The sequence below is a fragment of the Salminus brasiliensis genome, chromosome 24 (genome assembly GCF_030463535.1).
Source record: "Salminus brasiliensis chromosome 24, fSalBra1.hap2, whole genome shotgun sequence".
NCBI classification, from domain to species: Eukaryota; Metazoa; Chordata; class Actinopteri; order Characiformes; family Bryconidae; genus Salminus; species Salminus brasiliensis.
In genome coordinates, this window is record NC_132901.1 from 11,684,336 (window position 1) to 11,710,505 (window position 26,170).

The following is a 26,170-nucleotide window of genomic DNA, read 5'->3' on the forward strand; positions in this document are numbered from 1 at the left end:
ATGAGCCTACTTTGAGTCACTGTAAGTTCATCTTAAGCCTAGGTCACTGAATTTTATTAATTCATTCAGCTATTTATTTATTTATTTTAAGATTTCGCCATAAGACCAAGCTATTTCAGAAGTGATTTTAGCTCCTAATTATAGTTTAGCTTACTTTTTAATTATAAGGTCAAGCAGGTCTGGAGCTAGGCTGTAGGTTTCGAAGCTAAATCATGATGAGTTAAAGTATTCAGAGTGAAGGTTATGCATGATCCAAAGTATGCTGCGTTATTATTATTACTATTATTAGTTTATTCCTTTTTAGAACATTTGGAGTCTGGATGCCATTGTGTGGCCAGACTGTGAAACTACAAGCAGTAGAAGGAAGACATGCTGCAAATGCATTGAGAAGTGATGCTATTATTGCTTGACTTTGACTATTGATTCCCCCCCCCCCCCCCATGTACACCACATGTTAATGAAATCCACATGAAATCCAAAAAGAGCACTTTTTTGAATTTTGAACATGAGTACATCCAGAGGGTACTGAATTAATATTTAATTCCGAATTAATATTAATATACTGTATTTTGTATGGCTACCCACTCAGTGGCTTTATGTGCAATCTTTGAGTGGTCTAGGCATGTTTGAGTCGCTGTACAGCAAAACAAGCGTTCTGCACACGTACAGAGTATGAGGCGGAGCTAATGTACTGTGACGTCGCTCGGTTCCCTTGCTTTCATTTAGGTCCTATAGAGGAGTATAACAGGCGTGTCTCTGGCTCCCCAGCTTCATAGATTCTCTTCTCGTCGACTGGGAAAAGAAGCAGCGAGGATGTCAGGCAGAGGAAAGGGCGGCAAAGGCCTTGGGAAAGGAGGCGCCAAGCGTCATCGTAAAGTGCTTCGCGATAACATCCAGGGTATCACAAAGCCGGCTATTCGCCGTCTGGCTCGTCGTGGTGGCGTCAAGCGTATCTCCGGTCTGATCTACGAAGAGACCCGCGGTGTGCTCAAAGTGTTCTTGGAAAACGTGATCAGAGACGCAGTCACGTACACTGAGCATGCCAAAAGAAAGACCGTCACCGCTATGGATGTGGTGTACGCCCTGAAGCGCCAGGGACGCACTCTGTATGGATTCGGAGGTTAAACGCTCGGCCTGAACAGCTCTAAACACAACGGCTCTTTTAAGAGCCACCCACAAATCCAGCAAAAGAGCCTGTTTCTATTCTTAGTTTGTTATCAAATAAGGCAGTCGATCTCCCGCATACTCTGTATTAAAATGTAATATACCGGAAGATTACATGTGTGTGTATATATACATATAATAGATATGTCTGTATATATGTATTGTTTTCCATTTTGCCCCCCGTGTGCGTTGGTTAAATCCGAACTATATGTCTTAATAAATCCTGATAGAAAAAAAATCGCCGTCAACGCCGCTGTGCCGAAAAACAGAAAAACAGCCCTGTAGATTAAGAATGCGCGGGATAGAATGTTGCAAGAATCATATTTGTTTGTTTGTTTCAATATAGTCAATGATGGTGGTTATGAATCTCCCGGTTAAGAAGCTAATTTTATATATATGAAGAATACATATAGTTTTCAATTTCCCCCGTATGCGTTGATTAAACGTTTGAATAAATTCAGAATATCGCCGTCAACGCCGCTGTGGCGAAAAATAATGTGCCGTCTGCACGGTGGGTAAAAATGCGCGGGTAGGCGAACAAAGAGAATGCTGCTCTGGGGAGGGGGAAGGGAAGAGGAGAATAGGGAGGGGAGGGGAGGGGAGGGAAGGGGAGGGGAATGAAGGGTGGGGGGTTGGCAAGAAGAGAGCGGACAATTTGTTGTCCAATGGTCGTTTGACGGCATTCTGGAGGCGGTACCTCGTCTAATTAAAATGCTAGAGTCTAAATAATGTGGGAGCTTATCGCCTCCCCCTCATTCTTCAGTCTTACTCGACGAGGAGCAGTATGCCTGAGCCAGCTAAGTCCGCGCCCAAGAAGGGATCCAAGAAAGCCGTGACCAAGACGGCCGGGAAAGGCGGCAAGAAGCGCAGAAAGTCCAGGAAGGAGAGCTATGCTATCTACGTGTACAAGGTGCTGAAGCAGGTCCACCCTGACACTGGAATCTCCTCTAAAGCGATGGGCATCATGAACTCGTTCGTGAACGACATCTTCGAGCGCATCGCCGGTGAGTCTTCTCGTTTGGCTCACTACAACAAACGTTCTACTATCACCTCTAGGGAGATCCAGACTGCTGTGCGTCTGCTCCTTCCCGGTGAGTTGGCCAAGCACGCCGTGTCAGAGGGCACAAAGGCCGTCACCAAGTACACGAGCTCCAAGTAAATAGTGATAGCGGCATAATCCAAACCCAACGGCTCTTTTAAGAGCCACCCACGGTTTCTTCCAAAGAGCAGTTTTATTCAAGAACCAAGTAAGTTATAATACTAATTATTATTATTATTATTATTATTTATTAGAGAGTGCCTTTATTGTTACATACTTATTGATGTATGTATGTATGTAAATCAACTTACTTAATTGTTTGTTTGCATTTAATTGGTATAGTGTACTAGGATTCAGGGACAGAGCAGCAAACTAAAATACTGTGCCATACTAACTGTATGGAGTGGGCTTGTAGTGCTAATTGGGATAAATGAAGCTGCACATCACCTGTGAAAAACCAGTCCAGAGGAGATCAGCCTTACAGGTGGGGAAGAGTGAGGCAGGAAACCATACTAGGGTTGACTTAAACCCTAGAATTACACACCTGATCTTTGTAATGAAAGCTGTCTAGTATATATAACCAGGCATACGGTTAGGCTCTCCCACAAGCCTTTTTTGTTGGGTCACAGAAGGGTGAAGTTAGTTAAAGCCATAGGTTTATGGTGGGATTTGAGTGAACGAAAGTAGGTTCAGAGCAAGGCTTTTGATGTAGAGGGTCGAAGTAAGGCAAAAGGACGAGGGTAGAATAATTAAATTGAGATAGCGTAAGTAAAAAAGTATGGCGGTGAAAGTGTGTTTAGTGCAGATGTGATCTAGGAAGAGTGAGTAACAGTGGCTTTGTAAGGAGGCCTCAGGTTTATGATGAAGGTGGATTGAGTTAAAGTGACCGTGAGCTTAGGCCTTTGCCTTAGGATACAAAGGAAGGTTCAGTAAAAGTGAGTTTCAACATAAGCCATCAGCCTGATGATTCGGATACACATGGATACACATGGCCTCGGCCTACTGAGGACTGCACATCTAAGTAGAATGGTCATGACTGCATGGAATGGGTTAAATGAAAGCAAAAGTTTGGTGTGTTGCTTATTGAGATAGAGGGAAGGATGGGGTTAATTTGTTTTAGGACAAGAATGAGATTGCAGTTGTTTCATGTGAGGGGTTCGAATGAGGATGGAGTGATTTTGTATAATGGTTGGATGAAGGATGGGGTTATTTCATTTAAGGGTTGGAGAGAGAAGGTGGTGGGGTTTGTATTAGAGTATGAATGAAAATGGGTTATTTTATTTTGGGGTTAGACGGCGGATGGGGTTATTTTGTTTCATTGTTAGAATGATGTTAAGGTTATGTTGTACTAGGTTAAGAGGGAGGACAGAGTTATTTTGTATTAGGACTATTTTGTTGGGTCACAAAAAGATGAATTTGGTTGAAGCCTTAGGTTAATGTTGAGATTCGAGCGAGCAAGAATAGGTTCAGAGCTAGACTTTTGATGTAGAGGGTTGAAGCAAGGCAAAAGGACAAGGGTAGAGTAAATAAAATAGTATGGCGGTCAAAGGCCTCAGGTTTATGATGAAGGTGGATTGAGTTAAAGTGACCGTGAGCTTAGGCCTTTGCCTTAGGATACAAAGGAAGGTTCAGTAAAAGTGAGTTTCAACATAAGCCATCAGCCTGATGATTCGGATACACATGGATACACATGGCCTCGGCCTACTGAGGACTGCACATCTAAGTAGAATGGTCATGACTGCATTGAATGGGTTAAATGAAAGCAAAAGTTTGGTGTGTTGCTTATTGAGATAGAGGGAAGGATGGGGTTAATTTGTTTTAGGACAAGAATGAGATTGCAGTTGTTTCATGTGAGGGGTTCGAATGAGGATGGAGTGATTTTGTATAATGGTTGGATGAAGGATGGGGTTATTTCATTTTAGGGTTGGAGAGAGAAGGTGGTGGGGTTTGTATTAGAGTATGAATGAAAATGGGTTATTTTATTTTGGGGTTAGACGGCGGATGGGGTTATTTTGTTTCATTGTTAGAATGATGTTAAGGTTATGTTGTACTAGGTTAAGAGGGAGGACAGAGTTATTTTGTATTAGGACTATTTTGTTGGGTCACAAAAAGATGAATTTGGTTGAAGCCTTAGGTTAATGTTGAGATTCGAGCGAGCAAGAATAGGTTCAGAGCTAGACTTTTGATGTAGAGGGTTGAAGCAAGGCAAAAGGACAAGGGTAGAGTAAATAAAATAGTATGGCGGTCAAAGGCCTCAGGTTTATGATGAAGGTGGATTGAGTTAAAGTGACCGTGAGCTTAGGCCTTTGCCTTAGGATACAAAGGAAGATTCAGTAAAAGTAAAACAGTTTCAACATAAGCCATCAGCCTGATGTTTTGGATACACATGGCCTCGGCCTACTGAGGAATGCACATCTAAGTAGAATGGTCATGACTGCATGGAATGGGTTAAATGAAAGTAAAAGTTTAAAAATAATTATTTGGTGTGTTGCTTAGTGAGATAGAGGGAAGGATGGGGTTAATTTGTTTTAGGACAAGAATGAGATTGGAGTTGTTTCATGTGAGGGGTTCGAATGAGGATGGAGTGATTTTGTATAATGGTTGGAGGAAGGATGGGGTTATTTCATTTTAGGGTTGGAGAGAGAAGGTGGTGGGGTTTGTATTAGAGTATGAATGAAAATGGGTTATTTTATTTTGGGGTTAGACGGCGGATGGGGTTATTTTGTTTCATTGTTAGAATGCTGTTAAGGTTATGTTGTACTAGGTGAAGAGGGAGGACAGAGTTATTTTGTATTAGGACTACTTGGTTGGGTCACAAAAAGATGAATTTGGTTGAAGCCTTAGGTTAATGGTGAGATTCGAGCGAGCAAGAATAGGTTCAGAGCTAGACTTTTGATGTAGAGGGTCGGAGCAAGGCAAAAAGACGAGGGTAGAGTAAGTAAATTTAGGTAGCGTAAGTAAAAAAGTATGGCGGTGAAAGTGTGTTTAGTGCAGATGTGATCTAGGAAGAGTGAGTAACAGTAGCTTTGTAAACGAGGCCTCAGGTTTATGATGGAGGTGGATTGTGTTAAAGTGACTGTGAGCTTAGGCCTTTGCCTTAGGAAGGTTCAGAAAAAGTGAATTTCAACATTGGCCATCAGCCTGATGATTTGGATACACATGGCCTCGGCCTACTGAAGAATGCACATCTAAGTAGAATGGTCATGTCTGCATGGAATGGGTTAAATGAAAGTAAAAGTTTAAAAATAATAATTTGGTGTGTTGCTTATTGGGATAGAGGGAGGGATGGGGTTAATTTGTTTTAGTACAAGAATGAGATTGGAGTTGTTTCATGTGAGGGGTTCGAATGAGGATGGGGAGTGATTTTGTATAATGGTTGGAGGAAGGATGGTGTTATTTCATTTTAGGGTTGGAGAGAGATGGTGGTGGGGTTTGTATTAGGAAGTGATTAGGCCTTTGCCTTAGGATACAAAGGAAGGTTCAGTAAAAGTGAGTTTCAACATAAGCCATCAGCCTGATGATTCGGATACACATGGATACACATGGCCTCGGCCTACTGAGGACTGCACATCTAAGTAGAATGGTCATGACTGCATGGAATGGGTTAAATGAAAGCAAAAGTTTGGTGTGTTGCTTATTGAGATAGAGGGAAGGATGGGGTTAATTTGTTTTAGGACAAGAATGAGATTGCAGTTGTTTCATGTGAGGGGTTCGAATGAGGATGGAGTGATTTTGTATAATGGTTGGATGAAGGATGGGGTTATTTCATTTTAGGGTTGGAGAGAGAAGGTGGTGGGGTTTGTATTAGAGTATGAATGAAAATGGGTTATTTTATTTTGGGGTTAGACGGCGGATGGGGTTATTTTGTTTCATTGTTAGAATGATGTTAAGGTTATGTTGTACTAGGTTAAGAGGGAGGACAGAGTTATTTTGTATTAGGACTATTTTGTTGGGTCACAAAAAGATGAATTTGGTTGAAGCCTTAGGTTAATGTTGAGATTCGAGCGAGCAAGAATAGGTTCAGAGCTAGACTTTTGATGTAGAGGGTTGAAGCAAGGCAAAAGGACTAGGGTAGAGTAAATAAAATAGTATGGCGGTCAAAGGCCTCAGGTTTATGATGAAGGTGGATTGAGTTAAAGTGACCGTGAGCTTAGGCCTTTGCCTTAGGATACAAAGGAAGATTCAGTAAAAGTAAAACAGTTTCAACATAAGCCATCAGCCTGATGTTTTGGATACACATGGCCTCGGCCTACTGAGGAATGCACATCTAAGTAGAATGGTCATGACTGCATGGAATGGGTTAAATGAAAGTAAAAGTTTAAAAATAATTATTTGGTGTGTTGCTTAGTGAGATAGAGGGAAGGATGGGGTTAATTTGTTTTAGGACAAGAATGAGATTGGAGTTGTTTCATGTGAGGGGTTCGAATGAGGATGGAGTGATTTTGTATAATGGTTGGAGGAAGGATGGGGTTATTTCATTTTAGGGTTGGAGAGAGAAGGTGGTGGGGTTTGTATTAGAGTATGAATGAAAATGGGTTATTTTATTTTGGGGTTAGACGGCGGATGGGGTTATTTTGTTTCATTGTTAGAATGCTGTTAAGGTTATGTTGTACTAGGTGAAGAGGGAGGACAGAGTTATTTTGTATTAGGACTACTTGGTTGGGTCACAAAAAGATGAATTTGGTTGAAGCCTTAGGTTAATGGTGAGATTCGAGCGAGCAAGAATAGGTTCAGAGCTAGACTTTTGATGTAGAGGGTCGGAGCAAGGCAAAAAGACGAGGGTAGAGTAAGTAAATTTAGGTAGCGTAAGTAAAAAAGTATGGCGGTGAAAGTGTGTTTAGTGCAGATGTGATCTAGGAAGAGTGAGTAACAGTAGCTTTGTAAACGAGGCCTCAGGTTTATGATGGAGGTGGATTGTGTTAAAGTGACTGTGAGCTTAGGCCTTTGCCTTAGGAAGGTTCAGAAAAAGTGAATTTCAACATTGGCCATCAGCCTGATGATTTGGATACACATGGCCTCGGCCTACTGAAGAATGCACATCTAAGTAGAATGGTCATGTCTGCATGGAATGGGTTAAATGAAAGTAAAAGTTTAAAAATAATAATTTGGTGTGTTGCTTATTGGGATAGAGGGAGGGATGGGGTTAATTTGTTTTAGTACAAGAATGAGATTGGAGTTGTTTCATGTGAGGGGTTCGAATGAGGATGGGGAGTGATTTTGTATAATGGTTGGAGGAAGGATGGTGTTATTTCATTTTAGGGTTGGAGAGAGATGGTGGTGGGGTTTGTATTAGGAAGTGATTAGGCCTTTGCCTTAGGATACAAAGGAAGGTTCAGTAAAAGTGAGTTTCAACATAAGCCATCAGCCTGATGATTCGGATACACATGGATACACATGGCCTCGGCCTACTGAGGACTGCACATCTAAGTAGAATGGTCATGACTGCATGGAATGGGTTAAATGAAAGCAAAAGTTTGGTGTGTTGCTTATTGAGATAGAGGGAAGGATGGGGTTAATTTGTTTTAGGACAAGAATGAGATTGCAGTTGTTTCATGTGAGGGGTTCGAATGAGGATGGAGTGATTTTGTATAATGGTTGGATGAAGGATGGGGTTATTTCATTTTAGGGTTGGAGAGAGAAGGTGGTGGGGTTTGTATTAGAGTATGAATGAAAATGGGTTATTTTATTTTGGGGTTAGACGGCGGATGGGGTTATTTTGTTTCATTGTTAGAATGATGTTAAGGTTATGTTGTACTAGGTTAAGAGGGAGGACAGAGTTATTTTGTATTAGGACTATTTTGTTGGGTCACAAAAAGATGAATTTGGTTGAAGCCTTAGGTTAATGTTGAGATTCGAGCGAGCAAGAATAGGTTCAGAGCTAGACTTTTGATGTAGAGGGTTGAAGCAAGGCAAAAGGACAAGGGTAGAGTAAATAAAATAGTATGGCGGTCAAAGGCCTCAGGTTTATGATGAAGGTGGATTGAGTTAAAGTGACCATGAGCTTAGGCCTTTGCCTTAGGATACAAAGGAAGATTCAGTAAAAGTAAAACAGTTTCAACATAAGCCATCAGCCTGATGTTTTGGATACACATGGCCTCGGCCTACTGAGGAATGCACATCTAAGTAGAATGGTCATGACTGCATGGAATGGGTTAAATGAAAGTAAAAGTTTAAAAATAATTATTTGGTGTGTTGCTTAGTGAGATAGAGGGAAGGATGGGGTTAATTTGTTTTAGGACAAGAATGAGATTGGAGTTGTTTCATGTGAGGGGTTCGAATGAGGATGGAGTGATTTTGTATAATGGTTGGAGGAAGGATGGGGTTATTTCATTTTAGGGTTGGAGAGAGAAGGTGGTGGGGTTTGTATTAGAGTATGAATGAAAATGGGTTATTTTATTTTGGGGTTAGACGGCGGATGGGGTTATTTTGTTTCATTGTTAGAATGCTGTTAAGGTTATGTTGTACTAGGTGAAGAGGGAGGACAGAGTTATTTTGTATTAGGACTACTTGGTTGGGTCACAAAAAGATGAATTTGGTTGAAGCCTTAGGTTAATGGTGAGATTCGAGCGAGCAAGAATAGGTTCAGAGCTAGACTTTTGATGTAGAGGGTCGGAGCAAGGCAAAAAGACGAGGGTAGAGTAAGTAAATTTAGGTAGCGTAAGTAAAAAAGTATGGCGGTGAAAGTGTGTTTAGTGCAGATGTGATCTAGGAAGAGTGAGTAACAGTAGCTTTGTAAACGAGGCCTCAGGTTTATGATGGAGGTGTATTGTGTTAAAGTGACTGTGAGCTTAGGCCTTTGCCTTAGGAAGGTTCAGAAAAAGTGAATTTCAACATTGGCCATCAGCCTGATGATTTGGATACACATGGCCTCGGCCTACTGAAGAATGCACATCTAAGTAGAATGGTCATGTCTGCATGGAATGGGTTAAATGAAAGTAAAAGTTTAAAAATAATAATTTGGTGTGTTGCTTATTGGGATAGAGGGAGGGATGGGGTTAATTTGTTTTAGTACAAGAATGAGATTGGAGTTGTTTCATGTGAGGGGTTCGAATGAGGATGGGGAGTGATTTTGTATAATGGTTGGAGGAAGGATGGTGTTATTTCATTTTAGGGTTGGAGAGAGATGGTGGTGGGGTTTGTATTAGGAAGTGATTAGGCCTTTGCCTTAGGATACAAAGGAAGGTTCAGTAAAAGTGAGTTTCAACATAAGCCATCAGCCTGATGATTCGGATACACATGGATACACATGGCCTCGGCCTACTGAGGACTGCACATCTAAGTAGAATGGTCATGACTGCATGGAATGGGTTAAATGAAAGCAAAAGTTTGGTGTGTTGCTTATTGAGATAGAGGGAAGGATGGGGTTAATTTGTTTTAGGACAAGAATGAGATTGCAGTTGTTTCATGTGAGGGGTTCGAATGAGGATGGAGTGATTTTGTATAATGGTTGGATGAAGGATGGGGTTATTTCATTTTAGGGTTGGAGAGAGAAGGTGGTGGGGTTTGTATTAGAGTATGAATGAAAATGGGTTATTTTATTTTGGGGTTAGACGGCGGATGGGGTTATTTTGTTTCATTGTTAGAATGATGTTAAGGTTATGTTGTACTAGGTTAAGAGGGAGGACAGAGTTATTTTGTATTAGGACTATTTTGTTGGGTCACAAAAAGATGAATTTGGTTGAAGCCTTAGGTTAATGTTGAGATTCGAGCGAGCAAGAATAGGTTCAGAGCTAGACTTTTGATGTAGAGGGTTGAAGCAAGGCAAAAGGACAAGGGTAGAGTAAATAAAATAGTATGGCGGTCAAAGGCCTCAGGTTTATGATGAAGGTGGATTGAGTTAAAGTGACCGTGAGCTTAGGCCTTTGCCTTAGGATACAAAGGAAGATTCAGTAAAAGTAAAACAGTTTCAACATAAGCCATCAGCCTGATGTTTTGGATACACATGGCCTCGGCCTACTGAGGAATGCACATCTAAGTAGAATGGTCATGACTGCATGGAATGGGTTAAATGAAAGTAAAAGTTTAAAAATAATTATTTGGTGTGTTGCTTAGTGAGATAGAGGGAAGGATGGGGTTAATTTGTTTTAGGACAAGAATGAGATTGGAGTTGTTTCATGTGAGGGGTTCGAATGAGGATGGAGTGATTTTGTATAATGGTTGGAGGAAGGATGGGGTTATTTCATTTTAGGGTTGGAGAGAGAAGGTGGTGGGGTTTGTATTAGAGTATGAATGAAAATGGGTTATTTTATTTTGGGGTTAGACGGCGGATGGGGTTATTTTGTTTCATTGTTAGAATGCTGTTAAGGTTATGTTGTACTAGGTGAAGAGGGAGGACAGAGTTATTTTGTATTAGGACTACTTGGTTGGGTCACAAAAAGATGAATTTGGTTGAAGCCTTAGGTTAATGGTGAGATTCGAGCGAGCAAGAATAGGTTCAGAGCTAGACTTTTGATGTAGAGGGTCGGAGCAAGGCAAAAAGACGAGGGTAGAGTAAGTAAATTTAGGTAGCGTAAGTAAAAAAGTATGGCGGTGAAAGTGTGTTTAGTGCAGATGTGATCTAGGAAGAGTGAGTAACAGTAGCTTTGTAAACGAGGCCTCAGGTTTATGATGGAGGTGGATTGTGTTAAAGTGACTGTGAGCTTAGGCCTTTGCCTTAGGAAGGTTCAGAAAAAGTGAATTTCAACATTGGCCATCAGCCTGATGATTTGGATCCACACATGGCCTCGGCCTACTGAAGAATGCACATCTAAGTAGAATGGTCATGTCTGCATGGAATGGGTTAAATGAAAGTAAAAGTTTAAAAATAATAATTTGGTGTGTTGCTTATTGGGATAGAGGGAGGGATGGGGTTAATTTGTTTTAGTACAAGAATGAGATTGGAGTTGTTTCATGTGAGGGGTTCGAATGAGGATGGGGAGTGATTTTGTATAATGGTTGGAGGAAGGATGGTGTTATTTCATTTTAGGGTTGGAGAGAGATGGTGGTGGGGTTTGTATTAGAGTATGAATAAAAATGGGTTATTTTATTTTGGGGTTAGACGGCGGATGGGGTTATTTTGTTTCATGGTTAGAATGATGTTAAGGTTATGTTGTACTAGGTTAAGAGGGAGGACAGAGTTATTTTGTATTAGGACTATTTGGTTTGGTTCACTAAAAGATGAATTTGGTTGAAGTCTTAGGTTAATGGTGAGATTTGAGCGAGCAAGAATAGGTTCATAGATATTTTTTTGATGTAGAGGGTTTGGAGCAATGCAAAAGGACGAGGGTAGAGTAAGTAAAATAGTATGGCGGTCAAAGGCCTCAGTTTTATGATGAATGTGGATTGAGTTAAAGTGACCGTGAGCTTAGGCCTTTGCCTTAGGACACAAAGGAAGGTTCAGTAAAAGTGAGTTTCAACATAAGCCATCAGCCTGATGATTCGGATACACATGGATACACATGGCCTCGGCCTACTGAGGAATGCACATCTAAGTAGAATGGTCATGACTGCATGGAATGGGTTAAATGAAAGTAAAAGTTTAAAAATAATTATTTGGTGTGTTGCTTAGTGAGATAGAGGGAAGGATGGGGTTAATTTGTTTTAGGACAAGAATGAGATTGGAGTTGTTTCATGTGAGGGGTTCGAATGAGGATGGAGTGATTTTGTATAATGGTTGGAGGAAGGATGGTGTTATTTCATTTTAGGGTTGGAGAGAGAAGGTGGTGGGGTTTGTATTAGAGTATGAATGAAAATGGGTTATTTTATTTTGGGGTTAGACGGCGGATGGGGTTATTTTGTTTCATTGTTAGAATGATGTTAAGGTTATGTTGTACTAGGTTAAGAGGGAGGACAGAGTTATTTTGTATTAGGACTATTTTGTTGGGTCACAAAAAGATGAATTTGGTTGAAGCCTTAGGTTAATGTTGAGATTCGAGCGAGCAAGAATAGGTTCAGAGCTAGACTTTTGATGTAGAGGGTTGAAGCAAGGCAAAAGGACTAGGGTAGAGTAAATAAAATAGTATGGCGGTCAAAGGCCTCAGGTTTATGATGAAGGTGGATTGAGTTAAAGTGACCGTGAGCTTAGGCCTTTGCCTTAGGATACAAAGGAAGATTCAGTAAAAGTAAAACAGTTTCAACATAAGCCATCAGCCTAATGTTTTGGATACACATGGCCTCGGCCTACTGAGGAATGCACATCTAAGTAGAATGGTCATGACTGCATGGAATGGGTTAAATGAAAGTAAAAGTTTAAAAATAATTATTTGGTGTGTTGCTTAGTGAGATAGAGGGAAGGATGGGGTTAATTTGTTTTAGGACAAGAATGAGATTGGAGTTGTTTCATGTGAGGGGTTCGAATGAGGATGGAGTGATTTTGTATAATGGTTGGAGGAAGGATGGTGTTATTTCATTTTAGGGTTGGAGAGAGAAGGTGGTGGGGTTTGTATTAGAGTATGAATGAAAATGGGTTATTTTATTTTGGGGTTAGACGGCGGATGGGGTTATTTTGTTTCATTGTTAGAATGCTGTTAAGGTTATGTTGTACTAGGTGAAGAGGGAGGACAGAGTTATTTTGTATTAGGACTACTTGGTTGGGTCACAAAAAGATGAATTTGGTTGAAGCCTTAGGTTAATGGTGAGATTCGAGCGAGCAAGAATAGGTTCAGAGCTAGACTTTTGATGTAGAGGGTCGGAGCAAGGCAAAAAGACGAGGGTAGAGTAAGTAAATTTAGGTAGCGTAAGTAAAAAAGTATGGCGGTGAAAGTGTGTTTAGTGCAGATGTGATCTAGGAAGAGTGAGTAACAGTAGCTTTGTAAACGAGGCCTCAGGTTTATGATGGAGGTGGATTGTGTTAAAGTGACTGTGAGCTTAGGCCTTTGCCTTAGGAAGGTTCAGAAAAAGTGAATTTCAACATTGGCCATCAGCCTGATGATTTGGATACACATGGCCTCGGCCTACTGAAGAATGCACATCTAAGTAGAATGGTCATGTCTGCATGGAATGGGTTAAATGAAAGTAAAAGTTTAAAAATAATAATTTGGTGTGTTGCTTATTGGGATAGAGGGAGGGATGGGGTTAATTTGTTTTAGTACAAGAATGAGATTGGAGTTGTTTCATGTGAGGGGTTCGAATGAGGATGGGGAGTGATTTTGTATAATGGTTGGAGGAAGGATGGTGTTATTTCATTTTAGGGTTGGAGAGAGATGGTGGTGGGGTTTGTATTAGGAAGTGATTAGGCCTTTGCCTTAGGATACAAAGGAAGGTTCAGTAAAAGTGAGTTTCAACATAAGCCATCAGCCTGATGATTCGGATACACATGGATACACATGGCCTCGGCCTACTGAGGACTGCACATCTAAGTAGAATGGTCATGACTGCATGGAATGGGTTAAATGAAAGCAAAAGTTTGGTGTGTTGCTTATTGAGATAGAGGGAAGGATGGGGTTAATTTGTTTTAGGACAAGAATGAGATTGCAGTTGTTTCATGTGAGGGGTTCGAATGAGGATGGAGTGATTTTGTATAATGGTTGGATGAAGGATGGGGTTATTTCATTTTAGGGTTGGAGAGAGAAGGTGGTGGGGTTTGTATTAGAGTATGAATGAAAATGGGTTATTTTATTTTGGGGTTAGACGGCGGATGGGGTTATTTTGTTTCATTGTTAGAATGATGTTAAGGTTATGTTGTACTAGGTTAAGAGGGAGGACAGAGTTATTTTGTATTAGGACTATTTTGTTGGGTCACAAAAAGATGAATTTGGTTGAAGTCTTAGGTTAATGGTGAAATTCGAGGGAGCAAGAATAGGTTTATAGATATTTTTTGATGTAGAGGGTTTGGAGCAATGCAAAAGGACGAGGGAAGAGTAAGTAAAATAGTATGGCGGTCAAAGGCCTCAGTTTTATGATGAAGGTGGATTGAGTTAAAGTGACGGTGAGCTTAAGCCTTTGCCTTAGGATACAAAGGAAGGTTCAGTAAAAGTGAGTTTCAACATTAGCCATCAGCCTGATGATTTGGATACACATGGCCTCGGCCTACTGAGGAATGCACATCTAAGTAGAATGGTCATGACTGCATGGAATGGGTTAAATGAAAGCAAAAGTTTAAAAATAATAATTTGGTGTGTTGCTTATTGGGATAGAGGGAGGGATGGGGTTAATTTGTTTTAGTACAAGAATGAGATTGGAGTTGTTTCATGTGAGGGGTTCGAATGAGGGTGGAGTGATTTTGTATAATGGTTGGAGGAAGGATGGGGTTATTTTATTTAGGGTTGGAGAGAGAAAATGGTTATTTTCTATTAGGGTTAAAATGAAAAATGGGGTTTTAGGGTTTAAATGAGCTTGGGTTTATTTTGTATTGGGGTTAGAGTGAAGGTGCAGTTATTTTGTATTAGGCTTGAAAAAGGGCATCATTGTTTTATGTTATGTTTAGAAGTTAGAAGTTTTGTCTTTTTTTTTTATTTTATTTTGTTTTTTGTGTTTTAGGGTTGGGGGGGTGTATGCAGTTATTTTGTGTTAGGGTTAGTATGAGATTTTTGGCTATGGTATATTGGGTGTGTTACGAGTGCGTATTAGGGGACCTATGGAGAGCCGTTCCGAGTGTGGAAGCGCCGGTGACAAAGACGCATCGACGGTGGAAGTCATACTGCGCACACACGGCAACACTGTGCTTTACACACTCCTCAAGGTCGCCTCGCACGACGAGCAAAACAACGCACCCACGTCTCGGATGCCCAGCACGCTCTCGCCGAGGCTCTCCTCCAACGCACCGGATAACACTCGCCCAGTTCGTGGCACCTTTTGTCGCCGTTTTCCACCGATTAGCACGCCAAATGCGCCGCCGCCCGTTCGGCACGCCGGTAGCGTGGCACGCTTCGGTGAGCGCCGTATCAAACGCGGCGTCGTTACGCTGCCCTTCCCGTCTTCTCAACACACGGTGGAGCCTCTCGGAGACGAAAGAGCATTTCTACGCTCGCCAAGTTGAGCTTTCGCCCATATTTCGCTCGACAAACGCCGAGAGAAAACACAAGTGCGAGACCGTCGCTGCCACACGGCTGTGCGGCATCGAGCGAGTTGAGTCTACAACGTTCTCATGTGGCTTTTAAGGGCCGGCCCCCTCGCTGCAGCGGGAGGTTCTACAGAACGCTGCAGCAGTTTGTGCTCACTCGCGCTCACAGCAAAGCAGAACAATGGCAGAAGTCGCTCCAGCCCCAGCCGCCTCGGCGCCCGCCAAGGCCCCCAAGAAGAAGGCCGCCGCCCGCCCCAAGAAAGCCGGCCCCAGCGTGGGCGAGCTCATCGTCAAGGCCGTCTCGGCTTCCAAGGAGAGGAGCGGCGTGTCTCTCGCCGCCCTGAAGAAAGCCCTGGCTGCCGGCGGCTACGACGTCGAGAAGAACAACTCACGCGTTAAGCTCGCCGTCAAGAGCCTCGTCACCAAGGGCACTCTGGTGCAGACCAAAGGCACCGGCGCGTCGGGCTCTTTCAAGCTTAACAAGAAGCAGGCCGAGGCAAAGAAGAAGCCGGCCGCCAAGAAACCGGCACCTAAAGCTAAGAAGCCGGCCGCCAAGAAACCAGCCGCGGCCAAGAAGCCCAAGAAGGTAGCAGCCAAGAAACCCACTGCGGCTAAGAAATCCCCCAAGAAGGCCAAGAAGCCCGTCGCGGCCGCTAAGAAGGCAGCGAAGAGCCCCAAGAAGGCCAAGAAGCCGGCGGCTCCCAAAAAGGCGACCAAGAGCCCAAAGAAAGCCAAAACGGTCAAGCCTAAAGCAGCTAAGCCCAAGGCGGCGAAGGCGAAAAAGGCTGCCCCTAAGAAGAAGTAAACAGTAACGCCGTTTACCTTCATGTCTTGTTTCTCTATTCAACGGCTCTTTTAAGAGCCACCCACAGTTTCATAAAAAAAACAGCTTTTTTCCCCCCTTGTTACTGCACAATGAATTGATTGTTAAAAAAAAAAAAAAACACTCAACAACACAAAAATAGCTCTCATTAGTTTCCCCACACAATAATTATATATGATCAATATATATATTTTTTTGGTTTGGTCATACGTGTTACATTTGAGCGGGAAAGGGAAAGGAAACGCGGGGCACGAGTGGGGGTAAATGTTTCTTTCTTTAACCCGTTTTCTTTCTTTCTTCCTTTCTCTCTCTCGCTCACACAGACACACAGCACGAGAGGAGGAGGGGGTCGGGTAGGAAAGCGAGCAGAGGTGGGAGGACGCTAGAGTCTGACGGCGGAAATGCGATTGGCTGTTGGTGCGCGTAGCTTTTAGCCAATAGGACCGTAGGCGATTTTGCTATATCAACGGCGCTCGTTGGCCGGCGTGCATTATTTCAGCTTTGTTCGACGAACACGACTGACGCGAATCATGAGTGGAAGAGACAAAACCGGTGGTAAAGCTAGGGCCAAGGCTAAGACTCGTTCGTCCCGCGCCGGACTGCAGTTCCCAGTTGGCCGTGTGCACAGGCTCCTGCGTAAAGGCAACTACGCTGAGCGGGTCGGCGCCGGCGCTCCCGTCTACTTGGCCGCCGTCCTGGAGTATCTCACCGCTGAGATTCTCGAGTTGGCTGGCAACGCCGCCCGCGACAACAAGAAGACCCGTATCATCCCCCGTCACCTGCAGCTGGCTGTTCGTAACGACGAGGAGCTGAACAAACTGCTCGGAGGAGTCACTATCGCCCAAGGTGGTGTGCTGCCCAACATTCAGGCTGTACTGCTGCCTAAGAAGACCGAGAAGACTGTGAAGACAAAGTAAATTGGCGCTCTCCGTTGATTTATCTATACACAAAGGCTCTTTTAAGAGCCACCCATTTTTTCTACGAAAAGTGCTGCTCCTTTACAAACAACACTACATATTCTTCACGTGATTTCCAGCTGCATAAAAAAATAATAGCTTTATGAACCGAGTTATTATATAAACACACTGCCATGCAATACACAATTGCCCTTTTTCATATATTTCACGTACTGAGATCAACACCCTATGCATATGTGCATGTATACACACATTCTCTCGCTCTCTCTCACACACACACACACACACAGTGTGTTTAATGTTCGCTGTAATGTACAGTACATTGATTAGTTTGATCATATTATTGTTCTTATTATTATATATTCTTTTAATGCTTTTTTTTCCTTTGTTGTTTTGTGTTACAGGAGCCCGCCGTTTTGCTTTTAGGTTTGAAAAGAAGACGCCCAATAGTGTGTCACCGACGCATTGCCGGCCGCCCAATGGGAAACGGACAACTTCAAGACGCCCAATGAGCGGCAAGCGGCTTGAAAGCTTAAAAGCCATGTGAAGCGAGCAAGAACTCATTCTCTTTCTTTTCCCCGAGAGGAGTAGAGTTCAACGCGATGGCAAGAACCAAGCAGACCGCCCGTAAGTCCACCGGTGGCAAGGCCCCGAGGAAGCAGCTCGCCACCAAGGCTGCTCGCAAGAGCGCCCCAGCCACCGGCGGCGTGAAAAAGCCTCACCGTTACAGGCCCGGCACCGTGGCTCTGAGGGAGATCCGCCGCTACCAGAAATCTACTGAGCTGCTGATCCGTAAGCTGCCCTTCCAGCGCCTAGTGCGTGAGATCGCTCAGGACTTCAAGACTGATCTCCGCTTCCAGAGCTCCGCCGTCATGGCCCTGCAGGAGGCTAGCGAGGCGTACTTGGTGGGTCTGTTTGAAGATACTAACCTGTGCGCTATCCACGCCAAGAGAGTCACCATCATGCCTAAAGACATCCAGCTGGCCCGCCGTATTCGCGGAGAGCGCGCTTAAACAGAGCGCTTCGACGTTTACCTGAAATACCCAACGGCTCTTTTAAGAGCCACCTACCCGTGTCCGCGCCGAAACAGCAAATGTCCGCCTCACCTCGGTGTTGCGTTTATATAATGTAAGGCTATTATGACGCGTGCGCTTCTAAATTCCATAGGGCTGCGCGAGCAAAACCAGCCGTGAGACAGCGGTTGTGAAGATTAGGGAAAAAAAACAACTTCTATATGTGTGTCTATATATATATATAATGTTTTGTACTACATTTCACATCAAAATCGCCATATTTAACGTGTTTTAATACATATGAATACTTTTCTTTTAATACCTATCAATATGTTTATACATATTTAATAGTTTGGAAACAGTTCATTCACCCCAGCAGAAAGTAGAAGCCACTGCCCTTTCAGTAGAACACTACACTTTACACTATGTAGTGTTTAGGCCGGTTTTGGACTATTACAAACGGCATTAGTCATGGATGGAGCGTAGATCCCACCGCGTGGTGAAACTATACAACTGCAAGCACAGTTTCAGAGAGCAATGTATGTGTATATTCATATAATGAGAGCTAGATTTGGGGTACTTACGTTTCATACATATGCAACATGAGTTTGATTGCATAGAGAGTAAGCGAGACCAGCTGTGTTGTTTGTGCTTGCTTTTAGGGCAGCAGTAAAGGAGGTAAGTGTATAGTCCGGAGAGGAATGTTTGTTTGTTTGTTTGTTTTTAATCTCTTTCAATACCTCTACCAGAACAAGGCATGTCTAACTCTAAAAAATTATATGTTTACTCTATATGTTAACTCTATAAAATTCATGTTTCCCGTCACATTGTTTGTAAAATTAACCCAGATCAGCGGGAAAAACGCCAAAATTAAATGAATGTTGAGTCAGTATTGTTTTGTGCTATACTTCAAAAATTACCTTATTTAGTACAGTCTAGCTTGTCTGGAAGTATAACCCTTGAAGTATGGAGCAAATTAAATGAACCTTCCCAGCACATGTAAAATGATCATTAGAGAAGCCTAGGGAAAAGAAATAGTGAATAAATACTGGCAGGGGTAAAGTGTTTGTCCTGCCTAGGATGCACCCGGTTATGTAATAGAGAGTAGAAGCCTTTGAGCCTTGAGTACAGTAGTGCTCTTCTGTGTGGTGAATAGAAGGGCTTTTGGAAGTGCTCATTGCAAACGACCACCGTTGTTTTGGGATCATGGGCATATATGTCATGGATGGAGCGTGGATGCCATCGTGTGGTCAAACTAGGCAAATGCAAACGTTAACTAACTAGATTTATTCGTGTGAATGTTACAGCTTTTTCATTTGATAGATGGTTGTGAACTCCAGTACGTCTACTAAGTCATTTGTATTGCGGTGTTATTTTGGTTAGTGTTTTTTAAAGTACATTTTTAAAAATGTTTCTATTGAAGCATACTTCAGTTCAGGGCATTTTAGAAGCCAGCATGGTTACCAGTTCTCATGCTGCCAGGCAATGAAATGGAAACTTAATTTAGGGCAATTTTATACACATTAAATATGATTGTTAACTGCACCAATAAATCTAAAAAGTAATTACATGTCTTGTGGGATGATTGTCGTTTGGGCTTGGGTTTCATTTTAACAATATGCTAACGATAAAGTCGGACAGAAGGAAAAAAAAAACAAAACAAAACAAAAAAAAACCCTCCAGACCGTATAACCTCCTTCCACAACTAGATAAAATGTCTTGTTTTGAAGAATGCTTGATAGAAGCTGTCTTTAATGAAGGCACTGTATTAGCCATCATGACAACCAAACAGCATGCAGTTAGGTAAAATTCACTCACTGCTAGAAGCCTTTGAGACAAATTGTAGAGTAGTGCACTTCTATGTAGGACCTTTGTTTCCTTCTCTTTAGAGCCCTTAAACTCTGTGTATCAGTTTATATTGAGGTTCCCATAATAATCATAAATCAATAAAGAAAACCGCTCATCTGCTATCAAGACCTGACTGAGGAGCTGGAGGCCAGTGAAGCAAAGCTAAAATATGGAAAAGCATACGCACCCTGCAAGGTTTCGGTCAGAGACTTTCTTCAAGGCATAGGTAAGTAACAAATGAATACAAAAAACTCTTTCTCCTCTTTCTGATTTTGCTTCTTTAAATGTCTGCATGGACCAAAAAATCAAAAAGATGAATTGTTTTATATTTTGCAGATTTACATTTTGACCACCAGATGGCATCCACGCTCCATTCACGTACTACGACCACAGACTTAAAGCTTAGCCCTGAAACTCCATCAGAAGCCTAAGGGGTAGGTCTAGCCAAACTGCTTCCACTCACCCAGACTTCATCATGAGCTCTACACTTACTTTGCTTACCACAATGTCTTTCCATATTTCTTTATCATCCACTAACTGCAACATATGGTAAAAGCAACATTACTTAAAGCAACATTAACTCCCTCTGTGTTTATCTAATCTAACATGACTTTTATTAGAAGATGTAAAACGAGCCTGAGAAATCCAAGGGGTAAACATGTAGTTTTAGTTGGCCTCATTAGGAGCTTTTCCCTTGTATGCAATAATATACCATTTATTCGATTTGTGTTTGATCTTTCTTTCTTTAAATGTCTCTGTGGACACTATATCTTTAAGTTGTAGTGTATTAGATCAACGACTACAATTCCCATGATGCCTAACTAAAGATGGTCTCTGACCAAAACCTTGCCAATTAAAATTGACTCATCTGCTATCAAGACCTGACTGAGGAGCTGGAGGCCAGTGGAGCAAAGCTAAAATATGGAAAAACATACGCACCCTCAAAAAAAATTAACCTGCATGGTTTAGGTCAGAGACTTTCTTCAAGGCATAGGTAAGTAACAAATGAATACAAAAGTGCTAACAAAAGTTTATCAACAGCCGACCGTACTGCCTCCTCCCTTGTAAGTTAGCTTCTCTGCTATTTAAATGTAACTCTTTCTCCTCTTTCTGATTTTGCTTCTTTAATTGTCTCCGTGGACAAGAAATAAATAAATAAATCAATAAATAAATCAATAAATAAATAAAAAATTGCAAGATTAATTGTTTTACATTTTGACCACACGATGGCATCCACGCTCCATTTACGTACTATGACCACAGTCTTGAGGCCTAGCCCTGAAACTCCATCAGAAGCCTAAAAGACTTGACTAGAGAAGTGCACTTCTGTGTAGTGTATACAGTGTAAGGGATTTAGGAAGTGCCCAATTGCAAACGTCACCGTTGTTTTGGGATCGTGGATATATGTCATGGATGGAGCGTGGATGCCATCGTGTGGTCAAACTCGCAAATGCAAACGCTAACAACATAGATGTATACGTGTATGTGTGTGAATGTTACAGCTGTTACATATGACAGATGGTTGTGAACTCCAGTAAGTCTACTAAGTTCTACCAAGGAACTTTTGGGCATTTTAGTAGCCAGCAGGATAACCAGTTGTCATGCTACCAGGCAATGAAATGAAAACTTATTTTAGGGCACCGTAATTTTGTTTGGGTTTTAACAATATGCTAATGATAAAGTAGGGCAGAAGAAAACAAAATACTCAATACTGTATTATCTCCTTACAGATCTTAATAAAGTGCCTTAAATAAAGAGTGCTTCTATCAAGCATTCTTTAACTAAAGACATTTTATCATCAGTTAGGTAAAAAGCCAACAATTCTCTCATTAAGAGTCAAACTGTAGAGTAGTGCAGTTCTATGTAGGACCTTTGTTCTCCTCCCCTTAGAGCCCTTAAATTCTATGTTGTATGGTTATGTGTATGTATGTATGCATCAGGTTATATTGAGGTCAACATAATAATCATAAATCAATAAAGAACACCGCTCTGCTATCAAGACCTGGCTGAAGAGCTGGAGGCAAGTGGGGCAAAGCTAAAAATTGGAAAGCGGATGCACCATCAGCGCAAAAAATCATTTTAACCTGCAAGGTCAGAGACTTTCTTCAAGGCATAGGTAAGTAACAAATTAACACAAAAGTGCTAACAAAGGTGTATCAAAAGTCAGCCGTACTCACTTGTGAATTAGCTTTTTTGTGCTTCTCAAATTTAACTCTTTCTCCTCTTTCTGATTTTGCTTCTTTAAATGTCTCTGTGGACCAAAAAAATAATATGTATTTTTTATATTTTGCAGATTTACATTTTGACCACCAGATGGCATCCACGCTCCATTCACGTACTACGACCACAGTCTTAAAGCTTAGCCCTGAAACTCCATCAGAATCCTAAAGGGTAGGTCAAGCCAAACTGCTTCCACTCACCCTGACTTCATCATGAGCTTTACACTTACTTTATATCACCACAATTTCTTTATCATCCACTAACTGCAACATATGTCTAAGGCTTTATCATCCACTAACTGCAACATACTTTGCTTTCCACAATTTCTTTCCTTCCTTTCTCTTCCACTAACTGCTAACCAATATGGCTGTTATTAGAAGATATAATATAGTGGAAACCTGAGGAATCCAAATGGTGTGGGTTTAGTTTAAGTTGGCCTCAATTTACTTTATGTGCAAAAATATTTCAGTGGTGGTTTGTGAGAGAGAGAGAGAGAGAGAGAGAGAGAGAGAGAGAGAGAGAGAGAGAGAGAGACATGCATTTGTAGACATATGGCTTGCTTTATGCATACTCATTCATTCTGACAGAAAATACAAACCCTGTACTGGTTTGTGTGTTTCTTTAAACGTCTTTATGTCAATGTGTCAATGACACGATTTGTCTTTATCCTGTAGTGTCAAGATCAAGGACTACAATTCCCATGATGCCTAACTACAAGTTCGATAGATGACGTTTTATTGATTATCTATCTATCTATCTATCTATCTATCTATCTATCTATCTATCTATCTATCTTCATCTAATGATGAAATCCGATAACTGCACGTCCAGTCACAGTAAAAAGTAAACCGTGTGCCATGGTGTACAGTAGTGGGGTGATCTTCGTGGGTGCTTGTTTTATGCTTGCAAGGTCGTAACCCTAGTACTAAATAGCCATTTATGTGATTTATATTCAGGTGCATTGAGGAAGGACTAATTTTGTCATGTGTGTGTGTGTGTAATAAACGCTGCGCACGTTAGAATGGCGTGATGTAGTGTGACTTTGTTGTATACGAGACCGAGGCGCACATGGCGACAGCCATCAGAGGGCTGACCGAGGTATTTGTCGTGTTAAGACATATGTTAGCTACTTTTAATGTTCATACATGTGAAACGTCGTTTTTTTTTAGTCCTTACACTACTGGACCCTGGTTAGCTCCGGTGTGTCGTTGTTAGCACGATAACGTTTGCTAACTTGCCAAAAATGAAGTAGATAATGATATCCGATAACTCGATTTTGCCGAGAGCCTAAAGTTGTACACCCAGTCACAGCAAATTGATGTAGAACTGCCGTTGCTGGATCTATGTGTGGAGTTGTACATAGCTTGGAGCCAGCTTAGCGATTAGCAGCGTGGCTAACGCGGCTAGCATAAACAGTAAAGCGCAAATATGAGCCTAATTATGAGGGGTCATTATTTGTTGACCACAGTGCAGTACCACATGCGGGGTTGTAGCATAAAAGTACGCAATACAGCCGTGATTTGTGGCTGTTGAGTGATTTGAGTTAACTTGCTTTTTCAGGTCCACACATGAGCTAACAAAGCGATTAGCATGCTAGCTAACTCGGATGGTACAAACAATAACATACGCCAGCGAGTGTAAATACCTGTCAGATAAATACACACTCGCTCGAGTCAGTCAAGTTTTATTATGAAACGGTGTATACAGCAACATTTATACGTTTACTGTCGTGGTTGAAACCGAGAAGCCACCTTGGAGAGTAGCATGATGGCTAGGTGTCTTAAAATTAATCACAGAAATAACGATATTACGGACACGTGCGTAGTTCTCTATATTGTTATTTGGAGCAAGTGAGGGAGAAACAGTCGTGCTTAAACCCGGCTACCAGCAGCCTATCTTCTGGTTTTCAGAGCTGGGCAGCCTGTGTAGCTTGCTAGCTAGTGTTTTGTTTACAAAAGATTATTTTCGTTAGCTAGTTGCCGAAACGACTCCACGTGGAGTGCACGATGTCACGAAAAAACGGCTTCTATACTCACCTAGTGCACTAGAGAGTACTGGAGTGCGGTTTAGGATGGTAAAACACACAATCAATTACTACAATAATAACAATAATAATGTCAAGTGTGTAATCTTTCTAAGAAAACGGTGCATAAATGTTTATTTACAAAGGTCACATGGCCCCTATGCACTTCAAATTTCGTGAAAAGGAGTCAGAGGCTGTGTATGAGCCTACTTTGAGTCACTGTAAGTTCATCTTAAGCCTAGGTCACTGAATTTTATTAATTCATTCAGCTATTTATTTATTTATTTTAAGATTTCGCCATAAGACCAAGCTATTTCAGAAGTGATTTTAGCTCCTAATTATAGTTTAGCTTACTTTTTAATTATAAGGTCAAGCAGGTCTGGAGCTAGGCTGTAGGTTTCGAAGCTAAATCATGATGAGTTAAAGTATTCAGAGTGAAGGTTATGCATGATCCAAAGTATGCTGCGTTATTATTATTACTATTATTAGTTTATTCCTTTTTAGAACACTTGGAGTCTGGATGCCATTGTGTGGCCAGACTGTGAAACTACAAGCAGTAGAAGGAAGACATGCTGCAAATGCATTGAGAAGTGATGCTATTATTGCTTGACTTTGACTATTGATTCCCCCCCCCCCATGTACACCACATGTTAATGAAATCCACATGAAATCCAAAAAGAGCACTTTTTTGAATTTTGAACATGAGTACATCCAGAGGGTACTGAATTAATATTTAATTCCGAATTAATATTAATATACTGTATTTTGTATGGCTACCCACTCAGTGGCTTTATGTGCAATCTTTGAGTGGTCTAGGCATGTTTGAGTCGCTGTACAGCAAAACAAGCGTTCTGCACACGTACAGAGTATGAGGCGGAGCTAATGTACTGTGACGTCGCTCGGTTCCCTTGCTTTCATTTAGGTCCTATAGAGGAGTATAACAGGCGTGTCTCTGGCTCCCCAGCTTCATAGATTCTCTTCTCGTCGACTGGGAAAAGAAGCAGCGAGGATGTCAGGCAGAGGAAAGGGCGGCAAAGGCCTTGGGAAAGGAGGCGCCAAGCGTCATCGTAAAGTGCTTCGCGATAACATCCAGGGTATCACAAAGCCGGCTATTCGCCGTCTGGCTCGTCGTGGTGGCGTCAAGCGTATCTCCGGTCTGATCTACGAAGAGACCCGCGGTGTGCTCAAAGTGTTCTTGGAAAACGTGATCAGAGACGCAGTCACGTACACTGAGCATGCCAAAAGAAAGACCGTCACCGCTATGGATGTGGTGTACGCCCTGAAGCGCCAGGGACGCACTCTGTATGGATTCGGAGGTTAAACGCTCGGCCTGAACAGCTCTAAACACAACGGCTCTTTTAAGAGCCACCCACAAATCCAGCAAAAGAGCCTGTTTCTATTCTTAGTTTGTTATCAAATAAGGCAGTCGATCTCCCGCATACTCTGTATTAAAATGTAATATACCGGAAGATTACATGTGTGTGTATATATACATATAATAGATATGTCTGTATATATGTATTGTTTTCCATTTTGCCCCCCGTGTGCGTTGGTTAAATCCGAACTATATGTCTTAATAAATCCTGATAGAAAAAAAATCGCCGTCAACGCCGCTGTGCCGAAAAACAGAAAAACAGCCCTGTAGATTAAGAATGCGCGGGATAGAATGTTGCAAGAATCATATTTGTTTGTTTGTTTCAATATAGTCAATGATGGTGGTTATGAATCTCCCGGTTAAGAAGCTAATTTTATATATATGAAGAATACATATAGTTTTCAATTTCCCCCGTATGCGTTGATTAAACGTTTGAATAAATTCAGAATATCGCCGTCAACGCCGCTGTGGCGAAAAATAATGTGCCGTCTGCACGGTGGGTAAAAATGCGCGGGTAGGCGAACAAAGAGAATGCTGCTCTGGGGAGGGGGAAGGGAAGAGGAGAATAGGGAGGGGAGGGGAGGGGAGGGAAGGGGAGGGGAATGAAGGGTGGGGGGTTGGCAAGAAGAGAGCGGACAATTTGTTGTCCAATGGTCGTTTGACGGCATTCTGGAGGCGGTACCTCGTCTAATTAAAATGCTAGAGTCTAAATAATGTGGGAGCTTATCGCCTCCCCCTCATTCTTCAGTCTTACTCGACGAGGAGCAGT

At 41.9% G+C, this 26,170-nt stretch overlaps 2 protein-coding genes across 2 annotated transcripts; both read left to right on the top strand.

The window, feature by feature from the left end:
- The first annotated feature begins 813 nt into the window (after positions 1-813).
- On the top strand, positions 814-25,347 carry LOC140546625 (uncharacterized). Its single transcript, XM_072670007.1, has 6 exons — positions 814-1,095; positions 1,626-1,693; positions 14,750-15,094; positions 16,505-16,918; positions 17,506-17,893; positions 24,991-25,347. The coding sequence occupies exons 1-6, from the start codon at positions 814-816 to the stop codon at positions 25,345-25,347; spliced, it is 1,854 nt and encodes a 617-aa protein (XP_072526108.1).
- Positions 1,949-2,323, top strand: LOC140546840 (histone H2B). The gene has a single exon (XM_072670257.1). The coding sequence runs from the start codon at positions 1,949-1,951 to the stop codon at positions 2,321-2,323; it is 375 nt and encodes a 124-aa protein (XP_072526358.1).
- Positions 25,348-26,170: the final 823 nt, after the last annotated feature.

Coding starts and splice junctions, on each gene's coding strand:
- LOC140546625 (XM_072670007.1), top strand. CDS start 814: ATGTCAGGCAGAGGAAAGGGCGGCAAAGGCCTTGGGAAAGGAGGCGCC. Junction 1,096..1,625: donor TGTACGCCCTGAAGCGCCAG/GGACGCACTCTG, acceptor GAATAAATTCAG/AATATCGCCGTCAACGCCGC. Junction 1,694..14,749: donor CGGTGGGTAAAAATGCGCGG/GTAGGCGAACAA, acceptor AGTGCGTATTAG/GGGACCTATGGAGAGCCGTT.
- LOC140546840 (XM_072670257.1), top strand. CDS start 1,949: ATGCCTGAGCCAGCTAAGTCCGCGCCCAAGAAGGGATCCAAGAAAGCC.